The following is an 18437-nucleotide window of genomic DNA, read 5'->3' on the forward strand; positions in this document are numbered from 1 at the left end:
TTCCAAACATAATGTGTCGTATGGAAGTTCAAAAGCATTTTGGGAGAATTGACCAAACCTCTTTTAAGTCAAATAATGCAGTGTTATTCAATGGTAAGGCAAAATGATTCAGAAACTGAATGTGTTGAAGGGAACATCGAACGATGTCATATTAACTGCTGTGGTAAATTGTGCTATATTATTTCCTTGAAAGTCATTTTCTAGTTACATATGGTTAAGTCATTTAATGTCCTTTGGCATCAGTTTCTTCACCTGTAAAAAGAAGGTAGGGGTTGGGGTGGGCGGAGGGAGAAGAGAATGGATTGTATGGCCTTGAAAATCCCTTCCAACTTCAAATCTAGAACCCTATAATCTAGAATTGAGGCTGCCCAAACCGCTCCAGATCTCTAGTTACCAAGCGTTTATTAAACATCTCCCCAGCATCACTGCTGTGTGTAAACTTGCTAAGCAGTGGGAATAGAAAAAAGGTACAAGTCATTTCTAGCTCTCAAGGATGTACAATCCAACAATGTTGTAGAAACAAGAAATATCCAAGATAAACCGCAAGTAATCGACAGGGGGATCTCACAATAATAGAACGGGGATGATTGACATTGTTGGTCTTAGAAGATTTTTTAACAGGTCTCAGAAATTTGGCCAGAAATAAGGGAATACAAGGTACTTTAATGTGCGTATCAAGTGTAAAGTATTATGTAAGTAAGGATCTCTAGGCCTTTGTCTGCAGCACAGGACAAAATTAAAGATATATTGTGTATATATACATATGTTCAAAAATTCTAAAATGAATTTGAAGCTGCAATGAATGTCTACAGTTTAAAACCACCATCTTTCACCGGAAAATTAGGAAAATATAATTATGGGGGCAGGAGGTCCACCCCATTCACCTTAAACCTCCACTAATATACACAAATAGGTCTTTGTTATGTTTGCGGGGCGGGAGGGGGGAGTCCTAGCTCCATTTATTAAACTAAAACAAACCAGTGCTTTTGTGGTCCATGGTCCTAAATGTGTTCTAGGCCAGTATTTAGGGCAACTACAAGAATGGTCAAAGGACTGATTACTTTTTCTAATCTTTTACTCTCAAAGTAAAATCAGGCTAAAAAATTTTGCTAGTCGAGAGATGATCTCTCGAAAATACAGCAGACTTAATAAGGGCTGAATTTGTAAGGCTAAAGTGTCTGGCCAAGATTCTTGCTGCTGTAATCTCTTTATTCACAACATTCCTAGAATCATGGGCTTTTAAATAGAAGACATTAAAAATAACAGAATAAAACCACCATTAAACAAGCACGTGAAAATGTTCCCAATCTTTAAAGTTAATGGAAGCGAACAGTTGAGTTTAATCCTCTTTTTGCTTTGCTGAAAACCTAAACCAAATTTCATTGTGCTGAGTTCAGAAGCAGATGAATAATATACAAGTAAATCAAATGTACTTGAACCAGCAAAACATCATATAAAATTTAATGGCAAAAAAAAGAAAATTAGATTGTTAAAAGCCTTTTAGTTCTGCAATTCTAAGTGGTTATCAGCACCACAGGTAAACAATCTTTTTAAAATATGTGATTATTATCAAGTATTCCAACTTTTTAGTGTCTTTATCCCTTCAATTCCATGTATTTCCACAGAAAATTGTCATTTTGTAAAATGAGAATTATTCTAAACTTTTCTGTTCATGTGCCATAGCAATTTGCAGTAAATCATTGTAATTTAGCACCCTGCAATTTGTAGAAGCTAACAGGAATTTTCCGATGTTATTTTCTGTATTATAAATACATCTTCACCCCAAAGCTGTCCTGTGTAGACCTCTTTGCTGGGATGTGTAAGAAGTATTACTAGAACAGCTTTAGGCAGATCATACTGGGACTGATTCATAGTGCATACAGTAGCAAGATAATTAACAAAATTACCCTGCAAATTCATTACCTTGATTCCTTAAACTTGTGCATTTTTTTCATTACTTATCAAAATAAAAGCTCTGTCTCATGAAAGATAATCAAAGTGCACGTAGCAGACACAAAAGGTTTAAGTTTTCTTGAAATATTCTCTAGGAATAAGGGCTTTAAATGCTCTAATAAGAAAACTTCTTTTACAACTAAAATGATCAAGGACAACATCCTCTGTATGTTTGAAAATAAATGTAATTTTACTGACTCTTAGATTTTGTGTAATAATGTTACTTGAACATCTATATATTAATGTCTGTGGGTTTCTCAGTGTCATAAATAAATCTGTATTAAAATATCTAAAGAATATCAATACCAGTAACAATTTGTAGTACTTATAACATTTCAAGTTTTTTAAGGTAATAAAAAACTGTATGTGTTCAACTTATAGTTAATCATGGATAAACATTAAATTTATATATATATGTAATAGTTATTATTACATAGCAAAATGAAAAGCTCATGAAAGATAATGTCTTTTGTAAATAACATCAAGTCCAGGGATACTACAAAGTCTCCTGGATAAGAACCATAGCCATTTCAAGGAGGTTAGGCCTACATATCCACAAGGCTCTTATCCAGATCTGACATATTGTTAGTTGAATAACTTAGAACACACACACACATTCATACATATATAGGACAGGTGCTACAATTGGACAATGAGTGGGGCCCAAAATTAGAAAGGAGGAAAAGAGAGTTTTGAATTATATTCAGTAAATTTCCAAGCCCCTTTAATAACCCCCAAATTCTCCCTGAAATAAAGACCCAAATTTTCAAAACCAATACTTATGTTGTTGGATGGCTGTGCATCATGGAACATTATAGTCAGTGAAGAATTAGAACATTAATATCTCTTAGAATATGATGGAAAGGAACACAGTGATTGTAAGGAGACTATTATCACAAAACAAAGAATTATGAAGAACCAGAATAAAATAATCGAATCGAATCAATATGTGGTTGGAAACAGAAGAGGGGATGGACATGTGGTAAGAATTGGGAAGATAGTCAATACCTGGTGCTCCACTGTTATCCCTGTGAGGTCAAGGGAAAGGGAGGAAGGTTCTGGTTGGGTGAACCACTTGTGGAACCTTATGGAATGGTACTTATGAGTCATGTAGGATCAGTAAACATGTACAGGCTGCCATTTGCAACAGTGGAGGGAAGAGTAACCTCACGCCTCTGCTCCTTATTGCTTATATGATTTTTGGCAGGTTTCTCAGCCTCACTGCCCCTCAGTTTCCTCATATGTAAGATGAGGGGGTTGTACAATACAGTATTTGAGGGCCCTTCTAACTCGAGATTTATGGTTCTTATCCTCTGACCAATGATGTACTCTCATTTTTTGAATATTTTATTATTTTATTTTGTATTATGTTATAGTATTATTATAGTTGTATTATATATAATATATTACAATTATATAATGTTATAAAATATAACATTATTTTAGGGTTTTCATTTGCTTTTTTTGGAGGAGGGAGGTAGGGCAATTGGGGTTAATTGACTTGCCCAAGGTCACACGGCTAGTTTTTTGTGTTGTGTCTGAGGCTGGATTTGAACTCAGGTCCTCCTGACTCCAAGGCCGGTGCTCTATTCACTGCATAACCTAGCAGCCCTACATATTATTTTATTGGAAGCAGGTAGCATACAATTTAAAGAATACCGGACTTGTTGTTAGTAGATATCTGAGCTTATGACTCTTATTAACCATGTGGTCATAAGCAAGTCCCTTGACCTTTAAAAGCCATGGCTTCCTCATGAGGGCTGTTGTAAGGATCAAGTGAGATAGCACACATAAAGTGTTTTTGAAAACTTTAGAACATTATAAAATCAGCTTTCATTATCTCCACTATATAGATACAGAAATCAAGGCTCAAGAAGTCAAAGTGACTCTTCCATGGGCACACATATAGAATCTTGAATCTGGGTCTTTTGATTCCAAGTCCAAGGTCCTTTCTACTATTCTACAATGTATCTTACATTGAGAAGAAAACCAACACGCAGCAGTGAACAGGAAATCAAGATAGCAAAACCCAACCGAAATGTTAAATATGTACCTACCCTGTCAGTCTTGACTTGGCTTAAGGGGATGCTGCCACGCTCTTGGGTTTATGCAAACTAAGACTCACTCAAATTTAGAGCAAGAAAAAACTGAGGCGAATGCTGTGAAAACCACAATGAAACACACTGATGACATGTATTATGTTAAGTCATGCATACTCTAATCATAGACGTGAAGGTTCTTTTATCGAAAGGCATTATTCTGTATAAAGGGGTGCCTCCTCCGCATTTGAACTTCCATTCATTCACCCACTAAGCATTTCATCAAGTGCCGACCACATGCACAGCACGTGTATTAAGGCACTAAGGAAAATCACCTCTCCAGTGCATTTTCAACCATTTCATTGCTTTTTGTTGTTATTGTTGATACACTTTAAAAAGCCAGAACCACAGATAAAACAAATCCTGAGTATGTTTAATGCGCTAAAATTATGTCAAAACCCAACAGCCAGTTTTAAAGTATACCCAGAAGAAATAATTGTGAATATAATCCTTTGAGAAGTCTGTAGTTGTCTTTCATTTATCCCGTAAAATATTTTCTGGCCTCCTTTACTTTTACCAATATTACAATAATGATGGGACCAATCGCATCATTAATCAGAAGAACAGCACCATTGCCATGTAATTTCTCTCTCATTTTTATTATTTTTTGTGTGTGTATCCATAATATACTCACAGAATCAGAATGATCAAATCTTAGTGCTTGAAGATCATCTCAGAGGTCATATAGTATAAAACCAGAGCTGATCAGGAATCTCCTTTAGAACATTGCTAACAAATGATTATAGAACCTCTGCTTAAAGATTTCTAGTCATGGGGAACCTAATACTTCCAGGTTGAGCTGTTACTGAGTTGTTACCAGTTACCAGTTACAGTAGCTGTTACCAGTTACAGCTCAGCATGAAAAGATACTTATTCAAAAATTAAAAGCCCACTCTTTATTACCTGAGAAACTCTATTCTCACAGAGCTTATATATGTATACGTGGGTTGACATCCATTTATCCTCTGCTCCAAATAATTTTGGTACCTGCCATTGTTGTTAAATGGCACATGTCATGGAAAACAGCAGAGCTAGTGCCCACAGGCATGTCTTCCAAACTAATCTGTGCCCCAGGCCATGGTTCACCCTTGGTTCATACACCAAAGTAGATGGATACCTGAATAGATTGTGGGGCTCCCTGATCCTACCCCAGTTTGTAACCGAGCTCATGGAGATTCTTGCCATGCTAAAGTTTAGGAGGAGTGCCATTTAGTAGAACCTCTTAAGTTTTGTCCCACATTGTTCCTTCCATGCACTTTTTGCTTCAGAAAAAAAAATAGATAATTCTACCCTCTGAACATATACTGTGCTACCTTTGCTCCTGTTATCCCCCATGCTTCAGGGCACATCTCTGCTGCTTGACATAGATGATCCTTAAGACTGTTTCCTTCTCTAAATGCTCCAATTTCCCCACTGTGGGCACCATTAAATCTCCTTGGGTTTGCTAACATCATTTGGTCCCATCATTTTAGTTATGATTGGCTAGTAGGCGCACCTTGCAGCCTCAGAAAACGTGGATAAAAAACCCAACATATATTTTGCAGAGGCAGCTGTGGTGTGAGGCGTGGAGAGATGCCCATGGAGTCAGGAAAACCCAGGTTTAAGTCTTACCTGTAACACAGACAGAATCTAAGCCTAAGCTAGTCGCTGACTCCCTCCTTACCCTTATCCTTTAGAGCCCGCCTCTCCAATGAACACTCCCCTAGGCTTCCCAGCTAGGTGGTACAGTGGTTAAAACTCGGTACTTGGAATTAGGAAGACCTGATTTCAAATCCTGCTTCAGACAGGAGCTGTGTGACTCTGGGCAAGTCACTTCTGTTTGCCTCAGTTTTCTCAATGGTATATGGGGATGATAACAGCATCTATCTTGCGGGCTGTTGTAAGGATCAGACGAAATCATGTCTGTAAAGTGCTCAGCACTGTGTAAACACTTTTCCTCTTCTCCTTCCCCTAATCCTACCACAATCCTTCTGGTACTAATCTCTCATGTCATTGCATAGAACACTAATGTATTTATGTATTCATGTTTGTGTCATATTTATGTTTAATATCGTTTTTTGGTAACCTCTAACAGAACATGGGCTCCTTGAAAGAAAGGATCATTTTTTATTTATTTTGTCTTTCATTCACAGTCCAGCACGTTGCAATGCACACTGGGGGGCACAGGGGGCAGAAGGGATTGGATATTTGACTTCATCAGGCAAGGGAAGATTTCAGCACTCTCTCTACTAACCAGCACCTCTCCTCTGTAATTCATCATCTTAGAGAATAATCTCGGGCATTGAAGAGGGTAAGTGACTTGCTTAGGATGCCTGTCAGAGGTGAGATTTAAACCTGAGTCTTCCTGACTCCATGACCATCTCTCTAAGCCTTATGCCACAGCGGCCGCTGCAAGGCATACGTGGGGTTCTTAGCCCATGTTTTCTGAGGTTGTGAGGTGTGGTGGGACCAAATGATGTTAGCAAACCCAAGAAGATTTAATGGTGCCCACAGTGGGGAAATCATAGGATTTAGAGATGGAAACAGTTTTAAGGATCATCTTCCTCAAAAAAAAAAAAGAGAGGGAAGGATAAATACATTTTATTTAATAATCACCCTGCCTTGTGAAGTGACACAATCCACTCACAAACATGTTAGCATTCCTTACCTTTATGTAATCATAAAATGGAAGTGCTTAAGGGTCACAAAGTCCAATCCTGTCACTTTACAGATGCTGAAACTGAGCTCTGGAGAGGTGACATGATTTGTCCAAGCTAATTAGTCATTGTTATCGTTCTGTCTCAGTGTGATGCTCTTCTCGACCAGGATGTAGGCTGCCTAGCATGTCTCCTTTTCAGAAGTTTCTCTAGGCCTTTATTTGAGTTTTACTTTGAGTGTTGATTTTACTTCCAATAAAAATGAGGTGTAGTATGGCTGTTTCACCATATTTATGCCAGGATTGATTTTGCCATTTGGCTGGTGCCCTTCTTCCCTAATGGAAGCAATGCTATGTAAAAATAAATGAATGATTTTACAGGGGACTGTGAACTAGTCAAAGAAACTGACTGTGGTCTGGTACCCAGAATAAGTTCCTTTTCAGTTCCACTCATTTCTTCTTTTTGAAATGAGATACCACCTCACAATACAAATGGGAAACCAAACAATAAATGGCTATTTACTGCTTACACTGAATTTGGAGTTAGAAGACCTGTGTTTAAATCCTGCTACTTACTACTGATGACCTTGGGTCAATCACTTAACCTCTCTACAAAATGAGGTGATTGAACTAGATGACTCCCAGGTCCCTTCTTGCTTATGAATGATAACTAAGTACAGAGTGCTGAGCTAAGTGCAATGGGGAATACACAAGAATGGACATATAGTATTTGAATCTAGGGAGTTTATAATCTAGATGGCAGGAAGGACAGGACAAATATATTAAAAATAAAACAATATAAGACAGAACATGCTAAGAGCCAAATTGGTGATGAGCATATCTAGCATAATTAATATAATATAATATAATAAATATGTGTGTATATATATATGCATACACACAAGGGGATTTTTGAGGGGAAGGCACAAGTGACTTTGGGGATCAGGAAAGGCTATTTATCAGAAGGTAGTGCTTAAGGTGTGTCCTGAAAGAAATTAGGGGTTCTAAGAATCAGAGAAGAAGAGGGAAAGCACATTCCAGACACGGGAGACGGACAGCAAACAGGCACAGAGACTGGTTAGGGAGCTTCGTGTATGAGGAACAGTGAGATCAGTTTGGTTACATGAAGCAGAACGACATGTACAGATAACGAAGCACCATAGGAGAACAGAGGAGCGAGCACTGTGGTCTCGGACACTCAGGAAAAGTTTTATGGAGGAAGTGAGACTTCCACCAGAACAGATTCTAATACCTAGAAAAGGCACTTATTGAATCTAAAAGGAATGCCCTGAGCAAAGGCAAGAGGACAGGACTGCCCGGGACAATGAGGAGCTTAGTGTGGCCACTGCAGAGGATTCATACGGAGGAGTAATGGGAGAATAGTGAGTACAGCAGTAGTTCGGAGCCAGATTGTGGCATGCTGAAAGTGATGCTTTAGGAAGATCCATTGGGTCATGGCAGCAGGACCAAATAGACACACAAGAGATGTGGCACAGGAAGGTCAGTTAAGGCAGTCTTGTAATGGGGTTCAGGGTGTGGATTGGTGGCGGCAGGGGAAATGATGAATGTGAGAAATATTGTAAAAAAAAAAACATGGAGGGCATGGGAATCAATGGGGAAATAGAGGTCTTCAGAAGGCTGTGAGGGTGGTGGTGGTGGTATTGTTCAGGGATTTTCAGTTATATCTGATTCTTTTTTGACCCCATTCGGGGTTTTATTGGCAGAGATACTGAAGTGGTTTGTCATGTCCTCCTCCAGCTCATTTTACAGATGAGGAAACTGAGGAAATAGGGTCAAGGGATTTGCCCCAGTTCACATAGCTAGTAAATGTCTGAGACCAGATCTGAACTCAGGAAGATGTGAGGTTGTATGATTGAGCAAAGGAAAGAGAACACTGAGAGAACCAGAATGGTCACAAGAAGGGACTGACTTTGTGGAGGTTTGGTTTTAGACAGGTTGAGTTTGGGATGGTAACAGAACATCAAGATGGAGGTCCCTAGCATGTAGCAGGAAATGAAGGATGAGATCTGAAAAGAGGATATAGAAAACAGAGAGTGAACAAAGGCTTTTCAATAGGGAATTACGTGGTCAGATCTGTCTATCGGAAAATTGGTTGATGTAGTGTTTGTGCATAGGATGGTTTGGAGAAAGGGCAAAAGTGGAGACAAGAAGATTAGTTTGGGATCTAGAATAAATTAGTCCAGATGAAATGGTGAAATAGGCTGAATTAAGGTAATGGCAGTCTGAATGGAGAGCAGGGGACAAAACTGAAAGGTACTAAAATCAATAGTATTTGGCAAGAGAGATGGCTAACCAGTGAATTGGTAGGTATTGTTTAAGATTTATTAAGATTATTAAGAATCTGTAGGTATTTATTAAGACACTATGATGGACTCTGGGAATACAAAAATGGAAAATCTTTGCTCTCAAAGAAATGACTTTTTATCAGGTTAAGAAGAAAGTAATCCATTAAAATGTTTCAATGCCACCTAGCACCTAGATGGTCAGCAGAAGTGAAAGGGATTTACCCATCACCACCAGCATCTCTTTCCATGTTGGCATTGAGATACTATCCAGAAGCTCTATTATCCAGAGTCCTTTAGTTATGATCACATCTTGGTCTTTATCATGATTGTACACTGTATTGTATGGATTGTACCCCTCAGTCTGACTTCGTAATTGCCTTCTAAAACTGTCTTGGCTGAAACTTATGCATCCCGGATTCTAGTGCTGCAGAAACCCATTAAACTCTAAACAGATTTTATTTGCTGAACAAATGTTAATGCCATTCTACGTTAATGGATAATGCAACAAAAAGCACCTAAGTATTACAGCACTGGAACCTTTAAGGATGAAATATCGTATGACTTGGAAGACTGGCTGTTGCAAACATATGTCAGCCATAAGGGCTTCAAGACCTGATCTCCCATCTTCTCAGAACTCAGATATAATTTCTCCCTTGGTTAAGTGAATTTTGCAATAACACACAGATTTATTAGGTCCCATGATTAAAATACACAGAGTAGGAATATAAAATGATTATGCTTTAGAACATACTGTTAGATTCAAATGACTCTAAGGTAATCATGTCAGCAAAAAAGAGATGGAAGAAAGGGGAAGTCAAGCAAAGGGTCAATAACTTTAGTTTTCAAACACATATGTTCACGTGCCCAGAGGCACCCATCTGGCTCTTTGATATCATGAATAGGAGAAGCATAAGCCTGGACAACACAATTACCACAATTATTCTATTAAGAAGCAGTGACTCATTGACAAAATGCAGTCTCCTCTGATTGATTTATAGTTACATAGTGGGTCCAGAAAAAAAAGAAAATGAGTGGAAACTGTGAACTGAAATATTTTTCTTTTAAAAAGGTATCTGTATGCTCTATCCCTACCCCCGTAGAAAGAAGCCCATAACTTGTAGTATAATAGTTTCAGTGGTAGAAATGCAAGAATATACAGGATATTCACTATAAGTCACGTTCAAAGCACTGATCACATATACAGAATGAATAATAGGACAAATTGGTCACTAGCTGGTGTAATTGCACACACCTGTAGTCTCTGCTGCTGGGGAGGCTGAGGCTGGTGGACTACTTATGTTCAGTTGTTCTGAGCTATATGAGGGCTGAATCTGATAATGTGTCCACACTAAGACTGCCACTATTATGGTGGGCCCATGGGAACAGAATGCCACCAACTGCCCTAAGATGAACTGGTGCAGGTCAGAAAAATGAAGCAGGTTAAGGGTTTTCTGCTGATGAGTACTGGAATCAGGCTGTAAATGACAACTGCATTGTCAATCTGCATGAAGTGGAAGAAAGAAAGGAAGGAAAAGTGCCAAATTAAAGCTAAGTGAAATTCTCAATCTCATTAAAAGGAAATCTAGCAAAGAATTCAGAATGTCCAATAGAAAGGAAGCTCCAGAAGGGAGAGGATTATGGTATTTTTTGTCTTTTTCTGTCTACTGCCTGGTAAGGTGCCTTGCACATGCCCTTAATAAAGGTTTGCTGAATTGAGTAGATTGTATCAGGTTGAATTTATTTGATGATCTTAGGATTTCAGAACACAAGTCTAGGTAAGAGTGTCACCGTCACATACATGCAATTTCTTGGGCTAGTTGTTACTTTCACCTAGATGGTGACACATACTCTCATACCATCACTTAGAGATGGGGAGAAGGCTCAAGAAGGTCTAGCCTGCTATGGTTACTACCCTGGCTTCTGGCTGCTCCTGGGCTTCTACAGCATATGAAGAGTTGTAGAAAAAAAACTGTGTTAAACAGTGTTTTACAGATATAGATACACATTTACATCTAGCTATATATGATAAATATGTGTGTAATATATAGTTATAATATGCATAATGTAGTTATAATATCTATAATAACTGTTATTATTACATAGTCACAACATTATCACCTGATGCAATTTTAATTTAGGAGGTTCTTTCAAATCTGTTCTTTCATTCTATCCAAGACTTTTTTCTTCTCTACACTCAATCCACCCCACAGTCCCTATGGCAATGTTGGAAGTACTGGCATAGCTATGGTGGTAGCCATGTATGGCATGATAGGTGAGACTGGAAAATCTGAAGTTCAGCACTGTGGACAGTGACTGAGCAGCACAAGAATACATTTTGGGGGGGACACTGACTTTAAAATCTTATGGTATTTTAAGTGAATAATGTTCTTTAGGTCTACATATTACTAAATTCCTTAGTCAAACTATAAACGCTGAAACATGGAAGAAAAAGATGAAATTACCTTTTCCCACCACACCATCAAGTTTTGCAGGAAAGAAAGAGAAAGGGGGAGAACAAGAGGAAAGTTTTTCTACTTAAAAATTTTTGATTCCAAGGTAAGGTAAGAGTTAATCTCTCATGGCATTTTATGTATCATGTACAAACACCATGAAGTGCCAAAGGAAGACTATTTGCCCTATTAACAATAATCATGAATATTCTTGTCCCCAAAGATGTATATATGAGAGAGAGAGAAAGAGAGAGAGACAGAGAGATAGAGAGAGACAGAGATGGAGAGGGAGAGAGAGAGTGACAGAGAGAGACAGAGAGACAGAAAGAGAGAGAGATGGAGAGGGAGAGAGACAGAGAGAGAGAGAGAGACAGAGACAGATGGAGAGGGAGAGAGACAGAGAGACAGAGAGAGAGATGGAGAGAGAGACATGGAGAGAGACAGAGAGATAGAGAGAGAGATGGAGAGGGAGAGAGACAGAGAGAGAGAGAAAGAGAGAGAGAGAGAGAGAGAGAGAGAGAGAGAGAGAGAGAGACTGACTCAAGTTAGAATGCTGCCTTAGGGTACCTAATGGTTACTCAATAAATATTTATTGATGAATTAATTGTTTGAATTTAATCTGAAACAAACATTTGAATGTAGAAGATGGAATAATTTAATACACATTTCAATACCAGAAAAGGCAGGGAGGGGAGGACCTGCCTGCTTTTGACAAATGTTTTCTAAGTTAAACTGCCAGGAAAAAAAAAAAAACAGATCAATCTTAAATAAAGTATTTGGCCTCTTTGAGAGACATATGATTATTTGACAATATCTGCAAGAAAGAAACCTGCCTTTGGGAACAGCATGATTACTAATGTAGAATTCTAAACCAAATAACTATATTACTATCATTCAATAACAATTCTAGAAAAAAGTGTGTACGATGTCCAAAAGATAGAAACATATTAAAATGAAGTTTTTTTTTTCCTGCTGGGATTTGCCATACCATCTGGTCTAATTTGTCTTGGTGTTTTGCCCAGTAAAATATAAGCTTTCTGAGAAATGCAAATTATTAGGTTACTACTCTGAAAAAAGAAAATATGAGTGAAGAATATGGGTGGTAAATGACACCCTGATTATAAGTTTGTCTACTTAAGGAAACACTCAATATGGAAACATATCCTAACCTAGACTAATCTGAGTGTGAAACTGTTTCACACAGTGAACACAAAACAAAGGTGACTGTGCTGAAGAGTTCTGAAATGCAAATAGTAATAAGGATAATAACTCTATGGAAATAATTGATCAGACACCGAACACCGCCTTCTCACTGGAGTGCTACCAATTCTAATTAAGTTGAGGAGAAAAAATAGCAAGCCAATTCCTGCCTCACTTGAAAGGTACAGACCATTAAAGGATGATTTTAAGTACTGGTGTGAGAAATGGAAGCGTGCAAGTGTGAGCAACAGGCCATATTTTCACATAGACGTCTATCCTCCTACCTTCTTGCTAATAAATTTAGTATATGGTCACCCTTGTTTTTGCCAAGAAACCATGGCATTCCGTAGCTCAACTGGTTTCCTTCCGGAAGTCTTATGACAGAAAACATTATTTAGAGAATAAAAATGATGGTTATAGGTAATAATAAGACATTTTTTAAATTAAAGGGTTAAGGATAGTATGGAAGTATCATGGGTCTGGTAGTTCCTACTTTGTTCCCTTTAGATTATGTGCCCAACAATATGATAGATGAGATTTTAAAAGTTCCTACCCGTAATATTTCTTCAACACAGCTGTTATCGCCTGATCCACTGTCCTGAAAGCAAAGGAAAATATAACTGTAAGCCAGACACACCAAATGTTCTTAGGAAGGGCAGTCAGACAGACACAGAATGAGATATTAAAGACAGGCCCCAGATGAACAGAAACGAAATAAATTTGGAACTTAGGGAATTATGATATTGGGGGTATACAAATCACTCCCAGGCATGATCTCCTAAACTTAGGAAATTGGGGGATTTGTACTATACCTTCAGAGACCCTTCCATGGCTGTGATGGAGCCCCCTGCCTTGAGACTCTACCTAATTATTCTTCTGGTTATCAGCCTCTTTTGGCTGCTATCACGGCCTTTGTCTTGTACAGTCACAGCTGAACAGGCCAAAAGCCCCTTAGGATTGGCTTCGCTCCAGTCTCCTAATTCTCTGCATGCCCTAGCATGCACTTTCTGATCACACAGATTTTAGGACTGGCTTAGTCTCTAACACAGCTTTCAAGGAGTAAGCACTCCTTGTCTTTGGGCAACATCTGCAGAGTACAGCTGCCACGTGTGAAAACAATAAAATGTCGATAACAAATGATCACCTAATCTAACCTCCTAATCTTATAGGAGGTGAAACTGAGACACAATGAGGTAAGGTATGAGTAGTAACTGGAATGAACCTTGTGCCTTTCAGTTGACCGAGCAATTTGACTAAAGTAGCTCCATGAGGTGGGTATGAGAAGTATTATTATCCCTGTTTTATATATGAGGAAAATGACCTGACCAGGATCACCCAATTAGTAAATTGCAGAGCTCAGGCTCAAGCCCATGTCTTTTGACTGCTATCTAATGTTCTTTCCATCGCTTCACATCTCCTTAACTATACCATGCAACTTCAACAGTCTTACAGCAGTACAATGTAAGCCTAATTGATTCTCTAAGATGTATTTTCTTTTAAAATGGCATTTTTAATCAGCTTCCTAGACAGCTAGGCACTATGTTGTATTGGAACATGCACTGGACTTAGATGTTAATTGACCTGGGTTAAATTCCTCACTTACTACTTGCATGATCTTTAATAGTTCACTTAAGCTTTCTGAATATTACATTTTTAAAAATAATAATTATCTTTTGTTTTTATGTCATCTTTATTTCCAATAGGTTTCCTCATACCTCCCCTATCCTGTGAGCCAGTCCTTATAATAGACAATCAAACTAACCGATACATTAACCATATCTGATGGGATAGTCAATGTTCTACACCCACAGTCCTCCACCTCTAGAAAAAAGGGAGGCAGGCGCATGTTCTCATCTCTTCTTTGGGACAAAGTCACTGTCTTAGAATGTGTTCAGTGTAGTTGTATTTACATCATCGAGGACATTAGACATATTGTTTTCCTGGTTCTGTTTACTTCTTTCTATAGCAATAAGTTCATGTATCTTCCCATGGTTCTCTGAATTCTTCCTATTCATTTTTAAAAGCAACACCCCCATGGTTTAGCTATTCCCCAATGGATAGGTACCTCGTATTTCCAATTCTCTGCTATCACAGAAACTGCTGCTATGAAATTTGGGGGAGTATACAACATTTTCCTTTCTGTTATTCATCTCCTTAGGATATACGCCTTGCAGTGGGATCTCCATATTGAAGGGTAGGTTTCTTTGCCAAATGACTTTCCTGAATGGCTGGATCAACTTACAGTTGCACCAACAGTGGCGGTCTTTTTGATGTTCTTCTAACATGGGCCATTTTCCTCTTTTGTCATCTTGCCAGTTAGTTGGTTGTGAGGGTTGTTTCGATATGCATTTCCATAGGGAGGCAGCATGGTACTGAGGTTCCTTAGGGAGCTAGAAAACACCTGGTTAGAATTCTGCCTTTCCTGTTCATTGCCGGAGGGACTTTTGATAAATCACTTCCCGTCTTGGCTCTCACTTTCTTCATATGTAAAATGCCACTGTGAAGTAGATCCTTTATATTTGCATTAGTTCCCTTTACATCTTGATCCAAGACTCTTCTCAGAGATATTTGATGTAACGATTTTAAAAAATCAGTCCATGTTTTCCATTCTTCTTCTAGTTGCACTGATTTTGTTCATGCCAAAGCTTTTCAGCTTAATGTAATCACAGTCATCTTTTTTTCTTTTGTGATTACTTTTGTCTTAGTCTGAGTTTCTTCATCTATAAATTGGGGATAATAAAACTGATATGATTTCTCATATAAGCCTTGATGCTGTGAGAATCAAATGAGATACTTAAATGGAAGTTCTCTCCAGTGATTTAGATTGCAACTCCTTGGTGTTATATAGCACCATGCACCTCTCAATTTTCTTGCTTGTTGACTGACTGTGGGGTATGTAGAAGTATTTCCTGAAGCTTAAAACATTATATCATTATCAGCTCTCCTTTTTACATATCCAACTTTACTTCAAAGTACATATGATACATAGGCACAGAACAGCCCCAAAAACTTACATGAAAGCTCACCATTAAGAATAATTCTTAAAGTTTGTTGACCCTTTTCTCCATCTTAAAAATCCTTCCTCCTTTTACTTCTGTGGTACAGCACTCCTATGCCTTTTCATCTATCCCTCTGATCACTCCTTTGCAGGTTTCTTAATTTCTTTTTGGCCCTTGAAAATTAGTATTACTAAAGCATCTACCCTTGTTCCTTTCTCTTCTCTATCTTCATTTGTTTGAAAATCCCATTCATTCTTTTGGCTTCATGTATCACCTCTATTGGAATGACTCTCAAATCTGTATCTTTCATTCTCTCCCCAAGGTTCTAGTCCAAGATCTTTTTGGATATCTCCACTTATATTCAAACCTCAAACTCAACATGTCCAAAAGTGAATTCCAAAATCCATCCCTTCCCCTAATATCTGTGTTTCTGTTGATGGCACTGCCTACCTTCCAGTCACTTGGGTTCCTATATTAGGAGTCAGCATCCTTTGTTCTTCCCTCTTTCATACTTGTTGCATCCAATCACTTTCAATTTCTGTGAATTCTAATTCTATAGCATTTCTCAATCCATCTCCCTTCTTCCCATTCTTATTGCAATAAATGAACACACTGTAATATTATCATACTATTGAGAATGGATGAAGACTACAGAAAAACATGGAAGATTTTCATAAACTGATACAAAGTGAAGTAAGCAAAGTCAGGAAAACAACATATATAATGATTCCAACAATGCAATTGTAAAGAACAAAAACCGAAACTGAACACTGTATAATTATAATGACCAACTTTGTTCATGAAGAAGATATGTAAAACACATCTCCCTTCTTTGTAGAAGTGTGAGACTGAGTGTGAAACATTGCACATATTATCAGAATTGGTTAGTTTTGCTGAACTGCCTTTTTCCCCTTCATTTTTGTTCTTTGTTGTAAGGGATGGCTCTCAGGGTTGGGATAGATGGATTAATGTATTTGTAATAGAAAGTAGTATAAATATACTACATATAGACATAACATACAATATATATTATAAAGAAATATAAAAACAAAAAAATCAAATTTTAAAAACACTCCATAATCTGTCTTTTAGCCTTCCTTTTCATCTATATCTTTTATTACTCCTTTTCATGCAGTTTATATTGTAGTCAAAACAGAACTTTCTTCTATCCCTCATTCTTATCTTACCTTCTCCCATTTCCATGCTTTTGTTCATGTTATCTCCTATCCTTAGAATGTATTTCCTTCACTTTCTGTTGAAGTTCTTTCTTTTCTTGAAGTTAACTCAGCTGAGTGACCCCTTCTCAATGAACCTTACCCTGACTGAAAGGGATATCTTTTCTTCTTTTAACCACTCAAAGAACTTTAGTTGAATCTTTTCTTCGCACCTAAATGTACAAATTCACATTCTATCTCCCTAAGTAGACCGACCATAAACCCCTTGGAGACTATTACTTATGTACTTTTATCTCCCCAGTATGTACTTCAGTGCTTTATGCAGACTAGTTGTTAGCGAATATTTGCTATTACTACACTTTTTTTTTATAAGTAAGGTGACCAACATAGAGGGGGAATGTTTCCTACAACTTTTTTGTAACTTGTTGAACGTCAGAATTCAGAAGGAAAGCATAATTGTCATCAGTTTCAGAGCATGGCTATTCTTCCTTGGAAAACAGTTCTCAAAATTACACTACCCTGGTGATGTCCTTTCCATGGAAACCACAGGAATTTAACGTGGAGAGAAGTACTTCAGCCTTAACTCCTTTTGTTATGTGCTGAAGTGATTTCAAGGGGGAAAGTGCCTCCTGTGCTGCTTTGTGTTCCGCAAACAACACTTGGGAACACTTATTTATAGCTCTTGAAGTGCTAATGGATGGATGTTTGATAGGTGTCCAGTGCTTAGCAGTAGTACTGTGAGAGCATAATTTTTGAGTTTCAGTGAAGTTCTGGGCTACTAGCCATGGTATTAAGGGTATGTGCAAACCTCAGTCGTCTATCTATGTGGTCCAGAACATCCGAGAATATGACTTTCCATTTCAATTCAGCATATTCTTATTAAGTGCCTACTATGTGTAAGGTGACAGGAACAAAAAAAAATAAAAAATGAGAGACTTTGACTTCAAAAGCTTACCATCGAATGGAGGGACCTAATGCATACAGATAACTGGGATACAAAGGCAAGCAATTTATGAGATCATTCGAATTTGTGAGATCAGTTTGTTTTTTATAAAGCAATCGGGGTTAAGTGACTTGCTCAAGGTGACACGGCCAGGTGTTTCTGGGTGGGTGCTGAGTATCTGAGCCCGGATTCATTCCCAGGTCATCCCGACACTGGAGCCGGTGCTCTTACTCGCTGAGCCACCTGGCCGTCCCTAAGCAATTGCGGTGAAGTGACTTGCTCAAGGTGACACGGCCAGGTGTTTCTGGGTGGGTGCTGAGTATCTGAGCCCGGATTCGATCCCAGGTCATCCCGGCACTGGAGCCGGTGCTCTTACTCGCTGCGCCACCTGGCCGCCCCGATGAGATCAGCTTTAGTTGGGATTGTGGGGAAAGGAATAGAGGAAGCAGTAGCTGAGTTGGGTCTTTACGTCATGTCAATAAGCATTGATTAGGCACCTACTACATTCCAGGCCCTGTGTTAAAGCACTTGGGATACGAAAAAAGGCAAAAAAAAAGGTTTCTGTCCTCAAGGAGCTTGGAGCCCACCAGGGGACTCAACATGCATGTGGGAGGACTGGAGATCAGTGCAGGGGGAAGGACTAGCACACTGAGGAGGGCCTTTTTGCAGAAGGTGAA

The 18437-nt window shown here is 38.4% G+C and overlaps 1 protein-coding gene across 1 annotated transcript in view; it reads right to left on the bottom strand.

Annotated features, from left to right (window-relative positions):
- AFF3 (ALF transcription elongation factor 3) overlaps window positions 1–18437 on the bottom strand; it is a 689351-nt gene that overhangs the window by 327992 nt on the left and 342922 nt on the right. The window contains exon 4 of the mRNA XM_069073008.1: window positions 13197–13241. Coding sequence (XP_068929109.1) covers window positions 13197–13241 — 45 coding nt within the window. The remainder of the gene's footprint in view (window positions 1–13196; window positions 13242–18437) is intronic.

Source organism: Petaurus breviceps, unplaced genomic scaffold (genome assembly GCF_028583685.1).
Source record: "Petaurus breviceps papuanus isolate PSGF00001 unplaced genomic scaffold, PetGlider_PUasm1.0 90849, whole genome shotgun sequence".
Lineage (NCBI taxonomy): Eukaryota > Metazoa > Chordata > Mammalia > Diprotodontia > Petauridae > Petaurus > Petaurus breviceps.